The following is a 19,667-nucleotide window of genomic DNA, read 5'->3' on the forward strand; positions in this document are numbered from 1 at the left end:
GAGCAAGAAAGGGAGAGGGAGAGGGAGAGGGAAGAGAGGGAGAGGGAGAGGGAGAGGGAGAGGGAGAGGGAGAGGCAGGTGAGGGAGAGGGAGGAGGAGGACAAGCAGAGGGAGAGGATGCGGAGAGAAGAAGAGGAGGACAAGAAGAAAAGAGGTGAGATCAGGAAACAGCAGCAGGAGCATCAACAGGAGCATCAGCCAACAGAAATAATTTCAAAACCAAAGCAGATCAACTCTGATTTGTCGGAGCTGACGGTGGAGCTTGCGGAGCCTTTTGTCGAGGAGCAGGTGAAGGTGCAGGCTAGATCTTCCCAACCGGCACGGGAAACGGCAGGAGAGAGAGGAGACAAGAAGACAAGTCGACGTGTGGACGAGGAGGTCGCTCGGGAGGAGAGGTACTCGCCTGCTGCGCCTGTTGAAGACGAGGGAACGTCGCCGGAGTATGGCAACGACTTTGAGGAGGTCAGAGATGAAGAAGTAGTGGAGGAGGAGGAGGAGGAGCAAAGGTCTGGACAGTTGAAAGCGAGCGGAGGGGTGGATGAAACGACAGTCGACGACTACTTGGAGGAGGATGAGGAGGATCCCTTTCAAGGTGAGGAAGGAGACGTGAGTTGAGGCGGATCTGACTGGTTGCAGTGGACGAGGAGGAAGAGATCATTGAGGACGACGACTTTGGCAACGTGGGGGAGGAAGGGATGTACGAGGACGACGACTTCGAGTGATCGGAATAGGTTTGATTCTCCGATGAATATAAATTAACAGCTAAGCGTCTATACAACATTCACAGCCTCTTCTCCCTCCCTCTCCTTCACTCAGAGTCAGACGACGACGAGTCCTCCGAGTCGCTCTCCTCTCCCTTCCTCAAGTGCGCAATGTTCAGCTGCTCGATGTTCTGCAGCCCTGACAAGTATTTCCCGCTCGCTATGCCCTTCGCCAGCATCTGCGTCTGATCCATGTTGACCGTCTGACCCAGCTGCTCTCGTCTCGCTGCCTCCTCTTCTCGGAGAGCCTGCGATTTCGTAGTCAGTTCTCTCTTTTCTTCATCATCTGCTCAATAATGACCTCCTGTTGCTTCCTTCGTTCCTCTGCCTGACGCTCAGCCTCCTGCTGTTCTTCGAGGAGCTTCTGCTGCCTGAGTCGTTCCTGCTCCTGCTCTTCTTCTAACGCCTTGCGCTTCTCTTCCTCTTTTCGGAGTCGCTCTCTCTCTTCTTCCCGCTTCTTTTCTTCTTCGCGTTGCTTGTTCAGTTGATCTTTGGTCTGTCAGTCAAGTCAGAGTCTTCACTTGTAAGACAACAGCCAACGACTTGGATTTGAGACCAGGACTGCGAGAAGCCTGTCTCATTGTTCGCCGTCTCGTTGTTCTCCTCGTCCTCTCCCAGCAAAGAAGCTCCCCACGCGCTTGTGTTTGCAATCTGCGGCTGGTCACACTCATCGAGTTTCGAGCTGCAGCTCACCTGCACGGGCTTCTTCTCGATTCCTGTCGGGAGGATCTGAGGCTTCTCAGCCGGTTCCTAGCAGGCAGTGAGGACAAGCGGCAATCTCAGGCGCATCAACTTCACCTTGACAACCTCTGGTGACCTCTGCCTGCTCTCCTCCTCCTGCCCGCCATTCCCCGACACGCTGCCTCCAGTCGCCGCCATGCTGCCTCCAGTCGCCGACACGCTGCCTCCAGGCGCCGCTATGTTTGGCTGCTCCTTAGTCTACCCAAGACGATAGGGTAAAATGCAGATGCTTAATCACAGGGTCCTACCTCAGTCTTGGTGTTCACTTCAACTCTCTTGGCCTCCACTGGCTGAGGCTTCGGAGGAGGTTTGGGAGTGACCGCGACACTTTTCCTGGAGTGCAAGTGAGCGGGTCTCTCGTAACAAGCGAGCATCACTTCATGTCACTCTCGCTCTCGCTGCTGCTGCTGTCACTGTCGCTGCTGTCGCTGCTGTCGCTGCTGCTGGTTTCATTGGCCTGTAGGACATCGTCACATTTGCACGGGCTGATTCTATTACCTTGATGGCTGAACTAAGAGCAGATGATTTTGAACTTCCCACAGCAGCAGCAGCAGCAGCAGGTCTGTGTCGGGACTGGAACAAGGCATAAGGAGGCGAGCAACAGAGGAAATGAAACCTTGAATAGACAATCTTCCACAAATCTTTGCAGCTCACGGAGCGTCAGGTTGTCCAACGAGTCGATGTCGATCTCGATCTCTTCATCGTCCGCCAACACCGTCGCTTGCCGTTTCCGAATGATCGCGATGATCTACGAAATGCGTCAGGCTCAATCAAATCCCCTGGCGGAACAGAAAGCTACCTGGTCTGTCTGCTCGCCGCTGAGTTTCTGTATGTTCATGCTCAAATCTCGTTTTTCGTCGAATGTCATAGCCTTGTTCGCCGAGACTGGCGCTTTCTTCTTCGCGGATCCTCCTCCCTGCTTTGAGTTCTGGCGCAGCATCAAATGTGAATGCAAGCACATCGAAGAGCCCACCTTCGCTTCGCGTATACTTGTTACTTCCCTCTGCAGCATTTCTACTTTTCGTTGCATCTCCAAGATCTTACGATCGCCTCCTGGCCCTGATGCTGCTGGGCTGGAAGCAGATGCCGCTGATTGTGCGCTGCTGACAGCTGCGACTGACGAACGCTTGCAAGACGGCAGGAGCGCATTTTCGAAGTAGCTCGCCATGTGCCTTGCGCACTCGTGCACGTCGTTGCCCGGGGGATTGAAAACCATCGCGTTCTCCCACACAAGCTTGACGTCAGCCACCCACTGCTCTTTTCGTTCATAGAATCCGTTTTCCAGTTTGCTCAGAACGGTCCCTAAATCCATCGGATTCTTGATGACGTCTAGGTACGTTGGGATATCTGTTGGGGTCAAGGTGAGGAATTCACCAAGAGAGGTGAGGCGAGCCTAGATGAAAGACTCACTGAGAGCAACGGGATCAACTGGCACATTGAAGTAGGCTTCGCATATTGGGTTGTCAATCAGACTCTTGACGACCTACAAGGGAGTCATCACCCACCAGACACTTTTCCTTGCAATCGCACCTTCTTACAGGCATCCTCCCAACTCTTGCCGCTCTTTCTCTTTGTTTTTGATTCTCTGCAAAGTAATCTCACGAGTCAGCCGTATGATCACACCAACAGAACCTTTCTTCAGCTCCTTTCGCACGTTTCCCCTCCGGTTGTCTTGAGCCAGAGTCAGGTTGTTTTCGCTTTCCTGAATTTGCTGGTGTATCCCAAAGCGGTGTGCTATCCCTACAAAAGGATCACTTTCGAAATTCAAAGGTATTGACTCGATGTGATAAGAGAAGGCAAAAGGCAACCTTCTTGTCTTGACGGAGTCTAAAGCATTCCAGCTACTTGATACAGCCTCATAAGTGATTTGCGACACTTGGGCATTCGCTGCTTCAATCTTGTGCAGTTGTGCATTGATTTTACGAAGGCGATCCTGCGATTACAAGTCGACTGTTATCCATGAGTCTTCTTGCATAAAGGATTTACCTGCAGCACTTTTTTCCTTTCAGACCAATAGTTAGAAGCACTTGAAGGCACAGGGTTTGTCGAGGTCGACGATGGCTGGCTGGCAGCTAGAGGAGCGGGCGATCCGTTTCCAGAAGCATGAGCATGCTTCACTTTGGTTCTGTGATGAGCGTGAGACTTCGTTTGCGAATCTGCAGGAGGATCGTAGCCTGAGGTGCAACTTCAATATCAAACAATTGAGAGCGAGTGCCTCCAACCGAACAGCTGAATCTTCTTGCGGTCACGCTTTTCGGGTAGTTTCTCCTCTTGCGACATGTGCCCCAAGACAGGCTCGAGAACATATCCTTTCTGCACCTTGGCGAGCTTGGCTTGTTCCTTTGTCATTATCACTTCCTTCTTTCCCATCTTTGGAAATGGTCAAATCAACCATTCCGGTACAACAGGAGGGTTGCCTGAAGGTAGGGGACGGAAGCATCGCTCGCGCCTTCAGCTGAGGCTTGAACAGACATGTGAGTCTCGCTCATCGCAACTGAGTTGCAGAGCCGATCAAGACAGCAGCAAGATCAAAGCTGATCAGGTCTGCCTGTCAAGAAATCAAAATTCTTTGCAGAATTAAAACCATCTTTCAAACCTTACTGGAAACTCAAGCCAAACAAAATCACACAGAGGTAGTCTTGTCTGACAAAACTGAAAGCTGACCGTTATCAAGCATTTGAGTATCAATGCTTTGGGAAGTAGGCATGTATTTCGTTGGTGAAATCAGATTGATAGAATTTGAACAAAGCTCAAGGCCCAACATGGTCTCCGGTATACACTGCCCTCCTCCCCAGCCACTACTGTAGTCCTCGTGACGTTCTTACTGAAATGATTGATCTTTCTACAGCAAAACAACCTTATGATTGATCTTTCTACAGCAAAACAACCTTATGATTGATCTTTCTACAGCAAAATAACCTTTGTTCTCATCAAAATTTACAAAACAATTTCCAGTGCGCAAAATCAGTGCGCCTGTATATGGTCACATACATACATTTCCTGCTACCTGCATCTATCCTTCACATCTGGCTGCTATGAAACATCATCACATACGATCCAAACTTCTCCCTGCTTGTATTCTTGGTATATCTAACCCGGTAGTATTTTAGCGAGGAATGGATTCGTCTATACTACCATACGACGGTATGTGAATAAACAATGTTGATGAAACAGACACGACAAACGTCTTCATCTAAGAAAAGCACAAGATCACGACAAACGTCTTCATCTAAGAAAAGCACAACATCGTCTCAGCAGGAAATAAAACCAGGTCACGACCAGACGCAAGATCGGCCATCAAAGAGAGCAGAACGACTGCTCTGACCCACCGCTTCTCTTTTTTGACATGGACCTGGCAACCGCTGGGATGACAGAATACTGAGTAATGGACTGCTTCAAGAGAGAATTTTCAAGCAGAATATCTTCGACAGGCAACGGAACACGACAAGCAACATTTAAGAGATAATCATCTTCATCGTTTGATAACCTCAACCACTTCTACCCTCTCATCTTTTCTCCTCCTGTTCTTCATTTCTCTTCTCCGCCATCAACACCATCTCCTCCTCTCTCCTCCCCATCCCTGCTTTTCTCTCATCTATTCGCCCTCCATTTCTCTTTTCCTCCCCTTCCCCCTCCGCCTTCCTTTCCTCCTCGCACCCACCTGACCGCATCATGCCGCCATCCTCCGCAGCTCCATACCTCACCCTACCCCCCACCCCCTTTTATGCCTGTGAATGTTGGTACACCCCATCTCCGAATAATTCACCCATCAATGAAACACCCCTACCCTAAACTTTACCACGTATAACCCCACCTTTTGTGGAATATCCTTGTTCAAAAACCACCCATGACCCAATCGCCCATGACCCCCACCCACCCAGCTGAACCACAACACTCAAACCACACTTCACCCTCGAAGCCACTCCCCCACCACCCCACCCTTCTGACCCTTTTTCTTACCACGTTCGAATCATCACCCCACCATTTCCCTTTGGAAAGTCTAAAAAGGACCCTGGGGTGGTCGTAGTAGGGATGTGAGGATTGAGGGGGGTGGGGGAGCACTTGAGAGCAGAAGGTAGGTGGGGGTAGTGAAGGATAGATAATCTGTGGGGTACTTGAGGTTTTAAAAGGGGGTAGGGGCAAAAGAGAAAGGTTCCTGTGATGGTTATCGCCGATCGTAGTTTCGCCTCCCCCATGGTCCCCCCCCTCCCCTGCCATAGCCTCTGCCACCTCCGTAGCCTCTGCGAGGAAAGTGCGAAGAATGCCATGAAGGCCGAGAGAAGGACGACGAACCCCTGCCATTTACCTGTCAGGAGACAAACACCACCACCTCTTGCTAGAACCTCGAAGCCATGGCGCTCTCGGGCAGAAGGTCGGGAAGGACTTGAACAGACTCGATGCGTGGGGCCACTAGTTTTCCTTCGAACGACTTGGCCACATCGTCAAAGAGAGCCGCAAATTCAGCAGGAACGTCGAAAGCTGCTCCTGACTGATTTACAGTGAGGTGGCAATTTCGTGGTCAAGATTGCTTACCTTGTCCTTGAGAAACCTGATGCTCCGAACTGAGTCTGCTGCCTGATTGTTCCTGTGTCAGCTGGGCACGAGATAGATCACAGCACCTTCGGCTCTCCTCCCATGACCCTTCGAATGCACCGAAAGACGTCTGGAACCATGGAGATGCTGAAAACCAAGTCAAAGAGTGAGAGCAGAACAAGGAGGTGGAGAGCCAAGGCAGGAGAAGCGCAGGCAGAACGAAAGGCAGAAGGAGGGAGAGAGAAGGCGGAGGGAAAGCAGGAGGGAAGGGGAAGGGGGGGGGACATGGATTACCCTGAAGATTTCAACAAGAAAGTCTTGAAACCCTCCAAGGAAGTTAACATGCTTCGAGCCGATGGAGGCTGAGATAAGAATAAGAGATGAGGGAACGGAGAGCGAGGGACGGGAGAGAGAAAGCATCTCGATGAAGCATATGCGAGTTGTAGAATCTGTTGGCCCCACCTTCTCGAAGCCTGACAACACTGCAATGGCCCTTGCGAGACAGTCTTGAAGACTGCAGTTTAAACGGTCCGCTGCCGTCGAGGTCTTTGCCTTTCTAGTGACAACATGGAGAAAAAGAGACGCGAGCGCTTACCAAGGTAGAGAACAGCTGGATGCTTTCAGGCTGAACCTTTTCCATGGCGATGAACGCGTCCTCACACGCGGCCTTGGCAGCAGCATGAGGTTGGGAACAAGAGGCTGGGGCCTACAAGAGCGATATCTCGAGGCTGCGGTGCTCCTATCCTTTGAAATTTGACACCTCAAGGAAGCCCGTCAGGATCGGAAGCTCCTCCTCCAGCTACCTGTCTTGTGCTCGATCCTCGAAAGGTCTGGAGCTTCTCTAGGAGAGTAGAACATGACGCACTAGCAACAAGCATATCAGGGAGAGCGGAAGAGGAAGAGAAGGAAGGCAGCTTCTCCTGATACTCCTTACCGTTCCGTTCTTCCCTGCTCGCCCAGTTCGTCCGGACCTGCGACTAGGTCAGGAAGCTCTCGAAACGCTCATGATTCACCGGTGGACGTAGAGCTCGGAGCTCTCGGGTGGATGGCACATGACAACGAGGTCAACCTGCTCTTGCTTAACCTGCACCTACCGCCTCCACTCGTCCCTCTTCCCGCACCTCAGGAATATCCAGCCCTCGCGCAGCGACGTTGGTGGCCACTAGACACTAACGTGCACGAGCGATTAAAGCTTGAACCAAAAGGAGAGGAGAAATCAAGGGGTTGAAAGGAGAGGCAAGCGAATGGGAGACATCGAGTACACCTGGAGGTCTCCTTCTCGAAAGCCTTTGAAGGTTTCTTCTCGTAAATTTTGTGGAATGTCTCCATGAAGAACTCCGCAAGCAACCTGATCGCAGGGGGGGGAGGGGGATGATCATTTGAGACGAACATGAGGGAGAAAAGCCTCTCACCTTGATGCAGTTGTCTCGAGACAGCTCGTCTGCTTCCTTCTGAAAGACTCGCCGTCACTCGTCTCACCCCCCCAACCTTTTACTTTTCCTTCGTCTCCGTGAAGACGATCGTCTTGCCGTGTCTCCCCGCGTAAATGTTTATGATCGCCCCTACCTCTCGTCACCCTCCACTCATTCCACCATCCCTCATACCGATCGTGGACCGACGAGCAGAAACACCGCAAGCGATGCAAAGGTGTCTGACAAGAGCGAGAAGAAGATGACGAGGAGGAACAAGAACTCATCTTGCTCACTTGATCTTAGGCGCTGTCTTGAGTGTCTCATGCTTGACCTGTACAGCGTCACTTACGTTCTCGTCGCCCTCTTCTTCTCACAAGATCGACGTCCTTCCTTCGGTCGGCTCTCAGGTAGTTCCGAGCGATCTCCTGCTGTTGGGTGAGAGTCAAAGAGGCGGGAGGAGACAGCACCTGAACCCAGCTGGGGACAGTCGCAGAGAACAACAGAGTCTGATGATCGAGATTGGACGCTTGAGCGTCTCCGCAGACCTGACTGAAGTTCAGCACGCGAACATGGCGCTCCTTCTCTTTGGCGTGACTTGCTCCTCCCTCCCTCCCTCTCTTCCTCCGTCCTCGTTTTAACACGTGCTTCCACAGCCTCCAACCCTTACCGATCGGATAATCTCTTCCATGTCATCTTTGAACCCAATCTCCAGCATCTGATCCGCCTCATCGAGCACCTACTGCAAGTCATGCAAGTCGAGTTTTTGAGAAAGGCTCACCAGAAACTTGATTCGATCCAGTCTCAGAGATCCTCTCGACTTCAAGTCCAAGATCCTAACCCATCAACCTTACGAGCGATGCAGAGCGCAAGGAATGACGGTCAGGAGCTTGGGTGGGGGGAGAAGAAGATGATTGGGATTCGAGGAGATGCTTGGAAAGGAGAGGGGTTGACCTTCCGGGAGTACCAATCACAACGTCAATGCCGTCACTCAGTGCGATCTGTTGTTGTCGGATCGGAGCCCCTCCATACACGCTTTGAATCTTTGAGCCGCAAATGTCAGACATGCTGGTTCTCCTCCTTCTCCACCTCGAGACTTCCACCAAGACTCTTCCACACACGCGTGACCTGAGCAGCGGTGAGATGCTTGAACATGCTCGAAGCTTGTCAACTTACTTGTAGACACAGCTCACGAGTGGGAACCATCACCAGCGCCTCTGGTGCTCTTCCACGCGAGTTGATTTGACCCCTGAATCCTTTTAGTACAACCAAGTGACGCTACGCATGCACCTGCTCCTCATCAACTTCTCGTGCACGGGCAAGACAAAAGCTGCGTCAAGTGGTTATGTTCTCTTCCTCTCCACCGGATCCTCACCAAGAGTCTTCCCGGTGCCTGTGCGAGCTCGGGCGATCAAGTCATACCCCTCATAGATGATATCAAAAGTCGCAACCTGCGCATACCAGGAATGAACAAGAGAATACAACGTAAAGAAGAACAAGAAAAGACAATGTAAGAGGTTTTCTGGCATCACTTGGATGGGAAACAATGTCTGGATTCCTTGTTCCGACAAGGCTTTGATTGTCTTCTCTGATATCCTGAAGTTTCTGATTGAGGAATTGCTCATGTCACGAGGCTCAGCTGGAAATCACTTCATCGATTGGAACTTCATCGACTTGTCGACTCACCAGACAATATGTCTGCCTTTCCTATCGACTTGAGCTTCGCCTCCAAGTCCTTGATCTCTGCCTTGAGCTTTGACGCACTGTCGAAATCTTCGAGAGAGATTGCTTCTTTCTTCTTTTTCTCGAGAGATTGCAGTCTCTTCAAGATTTCATCTCCGTCAACGATAGTTGAGGTCGAGTTGGAAGTGCTGGCATGATCTTCTTTTCCTCTTTTCTTCTTGGTCTTCGAATGGATTTCATGCGGTTGCTCAGCGGACGCATCTCGCGAGCAATCTTTCTCTCCTTGGTCTGGAGCCTCCTGGTCTGCGTCTGCTGGTGCTCGTCGTTTAGAAGCCTTGCGCGTCTGCTTCCCTGGCGTTTCTTCTCTCCTTCCTCCTCTCAGCGGCATTGAAGCTGGCAAGCGGCAAACAAGCCTCCATGCAGGGTTTCTCATCTCCCTCGCGAGCGTCGACGCTACATGCAAGGAGCGATAGGGCGAGGAGGAGGAGGAGGAGGAAGAGAAGGCAGCAGCAGAGGAGGAGGGAGTAGAGGTCGAGTACAGCATGAAGCTGCACGCCACCACCAGCATCGCCATCGTGTTACGTGTGTTGAGCTGATTCCTCATTCCGGGACATGGAAACATCACCTGAGGCGGGTTCGCTTAATTGACTAAAACACAATTAGGTCCTCCTACCTGACACCCTTTCCCCCTTGTCTCCTCTCCTCCTCTCCTCCTCTCCTCCTCTCCTCCTCTCCTCCTCTCCTCCTTCTCTGCTTCTCCTCCTCTCCTCCTCTCCTCCTTCTCTCCTCCTCTCCTCCTCTCCTCCTCTCCTCCTTCTCTCCTCCTCTCCTCCTCTCCTCCTCTCCTCCTTCTCTGCTTCTCCTCCTCTCCTCCTCTCCTCCTCTCCTCCTCTCCTCCTCTGCTCCTCTTCTCCTCTCCTCCTCTCCTCCTCTCCTCCTCTCCTCCTCTCCTCCTCTCCTCCTTCTCTGCTTCTCCTCTCCTCCTCCTCCTCTCCTCTCCTCCTCTCATCGTCTCATCCTCTCCTCCTCTCCTCCTTTCCTCCTGCTTCTCCTCCTCTCCTCCTCTTCTCCTCCTCTCCTCTGCTCCTCTGCTCCTTCTCTGCTCCTTCTCTGCTCCTTCTCTGCTCCTCCTTTCCTCCTGCTTCTCTCCTTCTCTCCTCTGCTCCTCTCCTCCTGCTTCTCTGCTCCTCCTCCTTAAATTCTCCCTCTTCAACTTCTGCTCCTTCTTTGTTTCTCTCCTCCCTTAAAGCTGCCTCAGTGTCTAACTGTCGCTCGAAGTGTTTTTCCAGGGGTTAAATTCGAGGTCGGCAGCAATCAGGAGTCAGAGTTGACCAGTTTCTTCCCGGCGAGGCTCGCAGGGGTTGTAGCGATGCTCTCGACATCTCGCCAGCTGCCTCTCTGGGTCTTATCTGTGAGTCAAGGCAACGTGCAAGCGCCGACTGATGAAGGGCTGGCAGATGGATGGGATGGAGGTGATGCCAGAGGAGCAAGCAAGAGAGATGTTAGATTATGACAACGAGCTCGACCTGTTGTTCTCTAGAGCTTCTTCAGGAGCAGTCAGCAGCTCTAGCAAGCACAGCAGTGCTCCAAGCAAGTTCTCAAGCAAAGCTGAAAAGCATCGGGAAATTTTTTATCCCCCAACGACATACAGCGCACCGACGTCAGCAGCGCTGCGATGGAACTCCGAGAGGGTTGGGAGATTGACAGAGACGCGAGGGCTGAAGGGCTGCAGGTGAAGGAGCGGACGGACGATGTGGCGATGATCGAGCACGACGGGATCTTCATGCAGTCAAGCTTCTACCAAGACAAGCAGATGAGCCGGCATGTCGCTTTCTTCAAGGACTGGAGAGCGTTGACCATGGATGTCAGACATGAGATCTTCAAGCATGCGATCAGCAAAGTCTTGAGACTTGCTTCACAAGACTACGACACCTTCGCCTCCATCTTGCGCAGTTTTGACCATCTCAAGTGAGCACGCGAGAGGGAGCGAAGAAGATGTGACGGGGGTTGCCAGGGATGGCATGATCGTCAACTATGATTTTCTCAAAGTGTTGGACGTCATGCACGTCGGGCTCACCCCTGACGAGAAACGAATTCTGTCTAGAGAGTTCAGCGATGGCAGCGACAGGTGAGCAGCAAGGCGACTGCTGTCAAGAAGCTGGCTGCTCTGACCTCCTTCAGGGTCAACATGCTCCACTTTGTGGACGCGCTGGGAGGGGAAGCAGCGCTGCAAATCAGTACGACAAAACATGCGCTGCAAAACAAGAATGAGAGAGTCAGGGTACGCGGAAAGTGCTGCGATTTCCCTGCCTGCTCCTGACCTCTCACGACAGAAATCACGTCAGGACAAGACGAAACTTGCTGGATGTTTCTCGATGTTCAGGAGCTCAAGACCGCAAGACACTAAAAAGGAAAGAAGAAGATGACAGCAAGTTCATGCGCTTAAAAGGAGGGAGTGACAGAGCCAAAGTAACTCGCTTCTCTTAAAGCTCTCTCCAGCATCTCCGTAGTGAGAGCATCGTCCGCAGAGATCCCGAGTGCCTTAGAGGAGGTCAACATGAAGGAAGAGGATAGAGAGAGAGATAGGAAAGAGCGGAAGAGCACTAAGAGATGAAGGGAAGATAGAGGTAGGACAAGGACAAGGAGCGTAGAACCTTATGGTAGAAAGTTATTGCGGTATCAAACTCCCGCTTCAGGTGATGCGTAAAGCCGATCGCCGTGTATGTGCTGGCTGTGCGAGGAGAGCATCGTAGAGACTTGTGGTACATGGCCAGAGCGTTGTCGAAGCTGTTCATCTTGCGATAGCAATGCCTGCCAGCAAGATCAGCGCTATTCTTGTCAGATAGGTTGCTCTACCCAAGATTGAAGAAGGTTGCTTCCCATACGCTAGACTCGTCGTCCTGGCACAGCTCCAAGACCTTCTCGAATGCCTTTGCCGCCTGAGAAGGAGTGACGAGGAGGAGCGCGAGAGGAGGAGGAGAGGCACCTGATCGTAGCAGCCTTGGTAGTAACGGAGGACACCAACTTCATTGTACACTAGCGGGTCCACCGAGCATATGCTGCAAACGTCAAGGGACCAGGAGAGACACGCGTACCGCCTACCTCAAGGCGTGCGAGAAGAATTGATCCGCCACCTGCTCTCCCGTCATTCGCCTCCACTCATGCAGTGACTCACCTGAAGGTTTCCAGACTTGGCGTACTCCATGCCAATACACAGGGGGGGGAGATGACTGCCGCTGAAGAATCTTCCTCCTCTTGTCAAGCTCCTTCACATCCCCCGGCCCACTTACCGCGATGCCGTGCGATATGCCGCTAAGGCAGGATCGCTCTCGTCCTGAGCAGAGAAAGTGTGTCCGTAGCCTTTACTGCAGCTTGAGTAGTGACGGGGAAGAGGAAAGACTCACCCATCCAAGCAGGAGCGAAGTAGTTGTTCATCGATGTTGACTTCTGAAAGAATCGCCTGGCAGGCTCGTGAGATCTCGCTGCCTTCATGACTCACTCTACCTTGCTTGGTCGAACTTCTTTGTCAAGAAGTAGTAGCAGCCCACAGCATACCACGCCTGTGCAACTGTGACCCTCTTTCCCTCGTTCAAGTCAATGGTGCCTCCGCCGATTCAGGAAACGTTTCCACGAGTCGATGCGCATCGATGAACAACTCCCTGGAGAAAGTTTGAGCGACACCGAGACAAGAGCCAGGCCTGCACCTGACCAACTTCAACTCCACTAGAGAAGAAAGATGGTAAGCCAGACAGCAGTTAGCGAAGGGGTCGATCTGTAGGATTTTCTTGGTTTGGTTGTAACACTGCCAATGGTCAGCACCCGTCAAGAAGAGGGGAGGAGGACCTGTCTGAAATCGTTGTGATAGTAATAGAACTCGGCTACGATTGTCATCGAGTCTATGCTAGAGTCAAAGATGGAGCAGGCACTTTGCTTGACATCTGCCCCGCAGTCTGGGGTGGGAACTTCAGTTTTCAGATAGTCTTTCTCCCCCTGCCGGCCCTCCTCCGCCTTTACCTTCAAGCTGCAACGGTTTGTCGACTGACAAGTCATATTTTTCCATCCTGCTCTTGTACATCGCCTGTATAAGGAAATGGATCAGACAAGCAGTACCAAACCTGGTCAACCTGCAGCCAAACTTCGCTGTCTTTGAAGTGGAGGGTATTCAAAAGATCTGCTTTCGTGTTATCGTCTTTGAATCTGTTCACAGTGACAACCGGCTTGCTCTTGAGATGACAACATGTGGCTCTCTATCAACTTCTCGAAGGCCTCGTAGCATCTGAGCGCAGAAAACGTCATCAGACAACAGATTCGAGCACGAGATCGACCTGTAATCTCGTTGAAGGCTCTTCTTGTACCTGATCTACATCATTTTCAAGGTCACAGCATACTCAAAACTACCAGAACGCTGCCTTCACTCTGTTCTGTTGAGCATCGTAAACCTAAATTCTCAAATTAGCTGCAAGCTCAAGCAACTTCACAGCGCACCTTGCCACGTAGAAGATTCATAGCAGCCGAGACTTCAATTCCGTCATTCTGATCCATCACTAGTAGAGAGTCAGCGTACGCCCAGGGACGGCGAAATCTCACTGTCACTGGCGCTAGCAGTATCGTCCTCTTCTCCCAACACGCTCAAGCACTGCAAGAAGCCTCATGATCGGACCACCACTCTTGACTGCCAACCTGCTCATACTCCTTGCTTTCTGCCAGACACTGTCCAGCCAACAACCGAAAGTTTGGAGAATCATTTGAGGAAGCCTGAAGCACGGTCAGACTGGACGAGTCCGAGGCGTGGCATCACCTTCTGAAGTGTGACTAGCGCTCGCTTGAACTGCTTCTGTTGAAAGTAGAGGCGAGCCAGGTTGTAGTGATCCTGAGGTACGATGAGAAATGGTGGAAAGAGGGAGGAGGAGGACAAGGTACCTCATCTGTTTTCCCAGGCAAGCAGATGATTTTCTCACAGAAAAAAGCTGCAGTCTGCAGCGTCGGCATCAGCTCTACGAGTTGAATCAGGTAAACAAACCGGTAGAAGATTTTTAGCTGCTGCATCTTTGACGAGCAACCGAAGAGACTCGATTTCCTTGACGCTCATCGCACAACAGACCTGGACGAGACCTCTTAGAACGATTATTCAGAACATTCAACTTGAATCATGTGTCGTGATTCCTCGAAGAGTATGCTAGCAGATCAACAGAGACAAGCTCCTCGTGGTTGCGATCCCTTTGTTACTTCTATCGCCCTTTCTTCTCCTCATTCTCCTCCTCCTCCTCCTCTTTTATCCATCCTCCAGCCTTCTGCGCCTTCCGCATTGAACTCCCGCCATAAAATCGAATCCGAGATCAGTACCCTCACCCCCACCCCAATCTGTTCGTCCACCCACCCTCCTCGTGAGCTAACTGTTTGGTCACAGCCCTCGTCTTATGTTCAAGTACCCTCCATTAATTTTATGTACCCTATCCTTGCTGTTGATTTTTGTATAAATTGACCCAGTAGTCAAATACCCCTACCTATATCCTTGAAACAGTACCAGTGCTTTTCATACCCCACCGGTACAACAAAATTCACCCCACCTCCTTCAATTTCAAATCCGACGATGATGAGGTCAACAATGTCGAGAAAGCGAGTGCAAGGAGGAGCAGCGAGAAAGAAAGTCGCAGGGGCATCAGCGAGTGCAGTTGCAGGCAAGAATGGAGCTAAGTGCAGTCATTTGGAGTAGATGGTGGGTAAGCTTGAGACAAGATGACATGGTAGGAATGAAACAAATACTGAAAGTTTGTTGCATCCGAGAGACTGAGCTTGCTCGCCTCTATCATCTCCTCACTTGCCAGTACAGGCTCGCCCTCGCTAGCTTGATTCTCTCTCTCGTCTCTACAGGTTGTTTGCAAATCTCAAGCTCCCTTGCTAAGTTCCTGTCAGACACTCGCGCATCGTCTCCACTTACTGCCAAGGTAGCTTGCCACGGCTTGTGCTGGGCTTGTGCTGGGCTTGTGCTGATTGAAATCATACTAGTGTGCCGACATGACTCCGATCCTCTACGACATGCCCGTAAGCTCATCGCTCCTCTGCCCGCTGCGCTCATGGACGTTGGTAGGTGTCAAACAATGGAGCGAGGTGCCGGATCATCGTATACAAGAAAGGGCTTTCTCTTGACAGCGACATCCTCATCAAGCCGCCCTCAGACTTGTGAGTCTCCATGCTGTTGCTCCAGTGCCTGTCTCAGTCGTGGCACAGAGGAGGACTCAAGTCCGAGCAGTACCTCGCGCTGAATCCCCAGGGAAAGATGCCGCTGCTGGTAAACGATGACATGGCAGCTGGGGGCTGATAGGGTCAGGTAACGGAGCACGGCAACATCCCTGAGAGCGACACGATTGCGAGGTAGCGAGGGATCGATAGGGATACAGCTTTGACGGAAGTCGCATAGATACCTCTTGGATCGCTTCTCTGCAAAGAGCCCTTCCTTCCTGCCTTCTACCCTTGAGGTCCTCACTCACGCCCTCCGCGGTTGATTGACGCCTGGGCTGCTGCAGGCGAGGATGAAGAGCGATCTCCTGTGTCGCTTGCACGACATGTACATCACGACAATCCAAGTAGGCGCAGAAGTGCCGGAGCGCCTGCTGATGTCGCCCAGGGGTGCATGTACAAAGCCGAACCTCCCTTCGGAAGATTCTCCAGCCGAGCGGCAGCGCTGGCAGAGCTGAGAGAGCAGGCACGTGGAGGAAGTTGCAGGTGGATGAGTGACCGAGGAGCAGATTGGGTACCTCCAGGAGCACATAGACGAGGAGGGGCCCTACCTGACGGGCAAGGAGCTGTCTCTTGCCGATGCAACGGTGAGCCCCTTCTCTTCTCGTCGTCAGAGGCTGAGCCGTTAAAGATCTTTCCAACTGTCATCTTCATCGAGCACATGCTGCCCAAGTTCCTGGACGGAGAGACCTGGTGAGACGACCGAGAGGAGGGGAAGAGAGGATGGTTGGATGAAGTTTCGTCAGGGATGCTGAGGTCGTGCTGGGCAAGAAGCTGCTGCGGTGGTACCATTGGATCAAGGTCGCCAGATCCAAGTCCTGACGGGCTCAACCCGAGTCTGATCCCGGTGCCTTCAGCATTCAGATCAGTCGTTTCAGACGGTCTTGAAGGAGATCAAGGAGGGCCTTGCAGTGTGGGAAGCGAACGAGAGGTGGAAGAGCATCCTCCATGCAGGCCTGAGGTCTCGCGAGATCCAGCAAGGCAACGCTGAAAGTGTCGACAGAGATCAAGATGCTCCAACCATCTTCGATCGCATCATTCAACGACAGATCCCTTCGGAGATCGTCATGGAAGATGAAGTCTGCAGCAGCTGCTCCCTGTGCTCGATGTGATGCTGTCGACATCAGCATGTGTTGGTGTTCAAGGATATCCATCCTCAAGCTCCTGTTCATCTCTTGATTATCCCGAAGAGGAGAGATGGGCTCACGTACGTTGTGCTCCTTCGTTGACCTGCCGTGACTCATCATCAGACAACTTCGATATGCCACAGCTGATCATCAGGAGCTACTTGGGAAGATGTTCTTGACAGGTGCCTTCCCGCTTCTCGTGCTTCTCTTGACCCTTGTGAAGCTGCGAGGATCGCGAAGGAGCAAAACCTGCGAGGCTATCGGCTGGTGATCAACGACGGCTCTGAAGCTCAACAGAGCGTGTTTCACCTTCACATGCACCTCCTAGCAGGACGCCAGATGCGTTGGCCTCCCGGTTGACCTCTCGACAGGTGACGTTCTGCAGGGAGAGGGGGAGGGTGACTCAAAGGAGGCAGAAACTACAAGCTATAGCGCGACGAAACGATCTGGTATTGCTCACATTGATTTACATTCATATTCGATCATCATATCGCTATATACATTCATATGAACCCACGAGCTTCAGCATAGACCAGGGTAGGTGGGGATTCGACCTCTCCCCTCGCACTCTCTCGTCCTCGCTTACATCTTGCGCGTCGACGTCTCTCAGTGTCTTGTGCTGCCCGATGTCTCGAGGACATCGAAGTTGACGCGACTCCTTGGGCTGCATGCCAGGTCAGAATGATCCAGGATGGAGGACTACTTGCCTTCCTTGGCGAATGGAGAGGGGAGGAAGTTTGAAGTTGGCAGAGACGGTCTGAGGGTCTTCGCACCTGTCCATGCGGATGTGCATCCTCGTTGATGAAGCTGTCGATCAGATGCCTGCAGGCAAATGAGAAGAGCTATCGCGGTTTGTGACAGATGGACCAGGTCGACATCTGTACTCCGTCATCAAGAGACTTGCGTTCAGACGGCTGCGGGGTGTCTGCCTCTGTGTCTTGAAGGCCTTCGATGTGCACGTACTTGCGCGACCTGCTCGTCGTGCTCTTGGGTCCCTTCACCTCCTACAGAAGCGTCACGAGGAGGAAGGACGAGGTCAACAACGCTCACGGAGGGGCGGATGCTCTCGGAGCAGTCGAGGTGGAGGCTGGGCTCTGTGAACCTCCGCTCTGAGTGTCGGATCGGGCATTTGGGAGCATGCTGCATGCCCTTCCCCTGCGAGCGACGGGTGAGTAGCGTGAGAAATTGGTAGGGCACAAGACCTTGAAGATGTCCCCGGACACCTTGAGGTTGCAGATAGGACATGTCGCCTGCAGGATGGGAAGCACCTTGGGCGAAGGATCCGGTCCGAAGCTTTGGAGCCCTAAAGGACAAAGCTTGTGGTGGTTGTCCGAAAGACTGGGATGCGAGGAGGAAGAGGAGCTGCTGCTGCAGACATCAGACTGCCATCAGGCGGGCATGGCCTTACCACGTCGAGCTGCTGCCTTGACTATTCCAGGTCGAACTGTTTTGCTTTCTGATGGATTCTAGCAGAGTCTGCCAAGGAAGTCACGAGACACCTGTCTCCTCCGACATCAGACCGAAATCACGACAGAAATGCTCTTGGCCACTACAGATCAAGTAAGTTCAGTGGTCAGAGAAATCTCCCCTCATACCTGCCATGTTTGCTTGGATCTCGAAATCTTGATCAGTCCCAGTAAGGTCTATCGGAACATCTTCGATAGCTGAGACCTGCAGCCTTCCTCACAACTCCTTGATAGGCCATAGAAAATCAAACTCACTGCTAGGTCCAACAAAGGTTCAGAAGCGAAAGCTTGCATCTCGTTGAGAACAAGATGCTGGAGATTGCTCTTGCGAAGAAGGATTCTGAGGCACGACTCAGGCAAGGGCTTCCGGGACTATCACTGCAAGCACACCTGGACTTTGCATAATGCAGGGATGATTTCGATACTCCGAGGCTACTGGCATTCCCGACGATCTCATCGTCGTATCCTCCAACCAGGCCCAAGTTCATCTCCTTTGAACGATGCAACCTCCGATGTGAAACAGACATGCACCTCAAACCTGCAGGTGAAGTTTCAGCTGACTCAAGTATCTTCACACCTGCGACTTTTATCTCGCTCCTTCTTCATGTTTCCATATGCCATGAGATCCTACAGCGATTCTTGCAGCCTGCTCCTACTCCGGGGCAATCTCCGATATCTCACCGTCACCATCATGTAATCTGATCGCAGCCCATAGTTCCCTTCCTCAGTCTCTTTCCGGACTCGTGATTCACCAGAGCTGGACCCCCTCTCCTCCCTTCTCTCCCTGCTCTCGCACAGTGATCCCCGCTTGCCTCGCCTCTCCCTCCATTCTCTCCTGCTTGGAGCCATTTTTGCTCCGGACCCTATAGAGATATTGCAACCACCCCACCCTACGGTGAGTAGTACATCCGGTGAACACAGTCGCACACTCCAGACCACCCCACCCGGCAAGTTTACTCCAAAGGCAATCCAACGCAATAAGTGGTCCCACCACCCCTACCTCTGAATTCCAACTTGGCAAGGGAAGGACTCTGATTGGGTATCAGGGGTAGACCGGGCTAGTGCTATGGCCGCGATACACCTCACTAGGACGGGGTGGGGTATCCTTTTGTCACAGGCTAGGGGTGGGGTGTCGCGCCGGCGGCGCCGGGCAGGGAGGTGGGGTGATGGGTTGACATAACTGAACTTGGCAGGTTGGCAAGAGGGTCGGAGAGGGTCGGAGAGGGGGTAGGGGGTACAAGAACGGGACCTTTTTGACGGGGGGTTACTACCAGTACCCCCTGGGGGTAAACTTAGTAAAAGGAGTTTCCGTGCCATGGAAAAAATCTTTCAGTCGACAGGTCGGGGCCCCGGTGACCCGTTCAATATCCCACGGGAGAAAGGGTGGTGGTGGTACCCTCGACGCATGGTGACACTCTTCCGAGTTTAGTACCATAGCAGGGGGTGGTCAGGGCTCATACTATGATAGTGAAGGTGTGACAGACCGTACGGTACGGTACCAGGTTGACCCAGGGGTGGTTCACGTTGGGTCTTTTTTATAAACTGGATGCCCTCATCCCCGCTTCATGTTACCCTCATCCCCGCTCGTCTGCTGGCTCGTCTGCCCGCTCGTACTAAACCTGACCCTTGAAGTTCGACTACCCCGTGAAAGAAGGTCCAAACCACCCCTACATTCTATTCGATTTCGTCGACTACCCACCCCCTGCCTCC

The 19,667-nt window shown here is 52.3% G+C and overlaps 6 protein-coding genes across 6 annotated transcripts in view; 3 read left to right on the forward strand and 3 right to left on the reverse strand.

Annotated features, from left to right (window-relative positions):
* Positions 1-771, forward strand: part of GUITHDRAFT_161442 (hypothetical protein) — a gene marked incomplete at its 5' end in the record, with an annotated part of 3,565 nt that extends 2,794 nt beyond the window's left edge. The window contains 2 exons of the mRNA XM_005838776.1: positions 79-592; positions 637-771. Coding sequence (XP_005838833.1) covers positions 79-592; positions 637-722 — 600 coding nt within the window. The 3' untranslated portion in view covers positions 723-771. The remainder of the gene's footprint in view (positions 1-78; positions 593-636) is intronic.
* Positions 772-2,655: 1,884 nt separating this feature from the next.
* On the reverse strand, positions 2,656-2,943 carry GUITHDRAFT_49703 (hypothetical protein; the record flags this gene model as incomplete). Its single annotated transcript, XM_005838777.1, has 2 exons — positions 2,656-2,849; positions 2,913-2,943. Coding segments are annotated over 2 exons (225 nt in total), but the record flags the coding sequence as incomplete, so codon positions are not given.
* Positions 2,944-5,838: 2,895 nt separating this feature from the next.
* GUITHDRAFT_102470 (hypothetical protein) lies at positions 5,839-9,515 on the reverse strand (the record flags this gene model as incomplete). The annotated part of the gene is made up of 22 exons (XM_005838778.1): positions 5,839-5,991; positions 6,036-6,077; positions 6,122-6,182; positions 6,330-6,397; positions 6,631-6,734; positions 6,839-6,899; positions 6,970-7,006; positions 7,049-7,104; positions 7,157-7,197; positions 7,640-7,686; positions 7,741-7,778; positions 7,822-7,872; positions 7,915-7,992; positions 8,115-8,183; positions 8,226-8,280; positions 8,399-8,487; positions 8,534-8,572; positions 8,621-8,693; positions 8,735-8,774; positions 8,820-8,895; positions 8,977-9,083; positions 9,131-9,515. 22 exons carry the CDS (start codon positions 9,513-9,515, stop codon positions 5,839-5,841), a joined length of 1,770 nt encoding a protein of 589 aa, XP_005838835.1.
* A 1,069-nt stretch (positions 9,516-10,584) lies between these two features.
* Positions 10,585-11,534, forward strand: GUITHDRAFT_102471 (hypothetical protein; the record flags this gene model as incomplete). The annotated part of the gene is made up of 5 exons (XM_005838779.1): positions 10,585-10,818; positions 10,860-11,095; positions 11,142-11,255; positions 11,309-11,364; positions 11,461-11,534. 5 exons carry the CDS (start codon positions 10,585-10,587, stop codon positions 11,532-11,534), a joined length of 714 nt encoding a protein of 237 aa, XP_005838836.1.
* An 8-nt stretch (positions 11,535-11,542) lies between these two features.
* Positions 11,543-14,228, reverse strand: GUITHDRAFT_161443 (hypothetical protein). Its single transcript, XM_005838780.1, has 22 exons — positions 14,148-14,228; positions 14,048-14,101; positions 13,926-13,997; positions 13,808-13,882; positions 13,715-13,763; positions 13,613-13,671; positions 13,526-13,566; positions 13,453-13,482; positions 13,342-13,403; positions 13,252-13,298; positions 13,142-13,205; positions 12,971-13,077; positions 12,837-12,929; positions 12,632-12,687; positions 12,532-12,587; positions 12,418-12,487; positions 12,303-12,372; positions 12,230-12,261; positions 12,114-12,186; positions 11,984-12,066; positions 11,782-11,938; positions 11,543-11,668 (listed from the first exon to the last, which is right to left on the reverse strand). Exons 1-22 carry the CDS (start codon positions 14,214-14,216, stop codon positions 11,570-11,572), a joined length of 1,518 nt encoding a protein of 505 aa, XP_005838837.1. The 5' UTR covers positions 14,217-14,228; the 3' UTR covers positions 11,543-11,569.
* Positions 14,229-15,142: 914 nt separating this feature from the next.
* On the forward strand, positions 15,143-16,851 carry GUITHDRAFT_157151 (hypothetical protein; the record flags this gene model as incomplete). The annotated part of the gene is made up of 15 exons (XM_005838781.1): positions 15,143-15,169; positions 15,216-15,307; positions 15,356-15,416; positions 15,456-15,499; positions 15,546-15,603; positions 15,652-15,711; positions 15,753-15,830; positions 15,874-15,951; positions 15,996-16,057; positions 16,111-16,165; positions 16,255-16,325; positions 16,368-16,443; positions 16,492-16,571; positions 16,615-16,673; positions 16,715-16,851. 15 exons carry the CDS (start codon positions 15,143-15,145, stop codon positions 16,849-16,851), a joined length of 1,038 nt encoding a protein of 345 aa, XP_005838838.1.
* Positions 16,852-19,667: the final 2,816 nt, after the last annotated feature.

This window comes from Guillardia theta (assembly GCF_000315625.1).
Source record: "Guillardia theta CCMP2712 unplaced genomic scaffold GUITHscaffold_10, whole genome shotgun sequence".
NCBI classification, from domain to species: domain Eukaryota; class Cryptophyceae; order Pyrenomonadales; family Geminigeraceae; genus Guillardia; species Guillardia theta.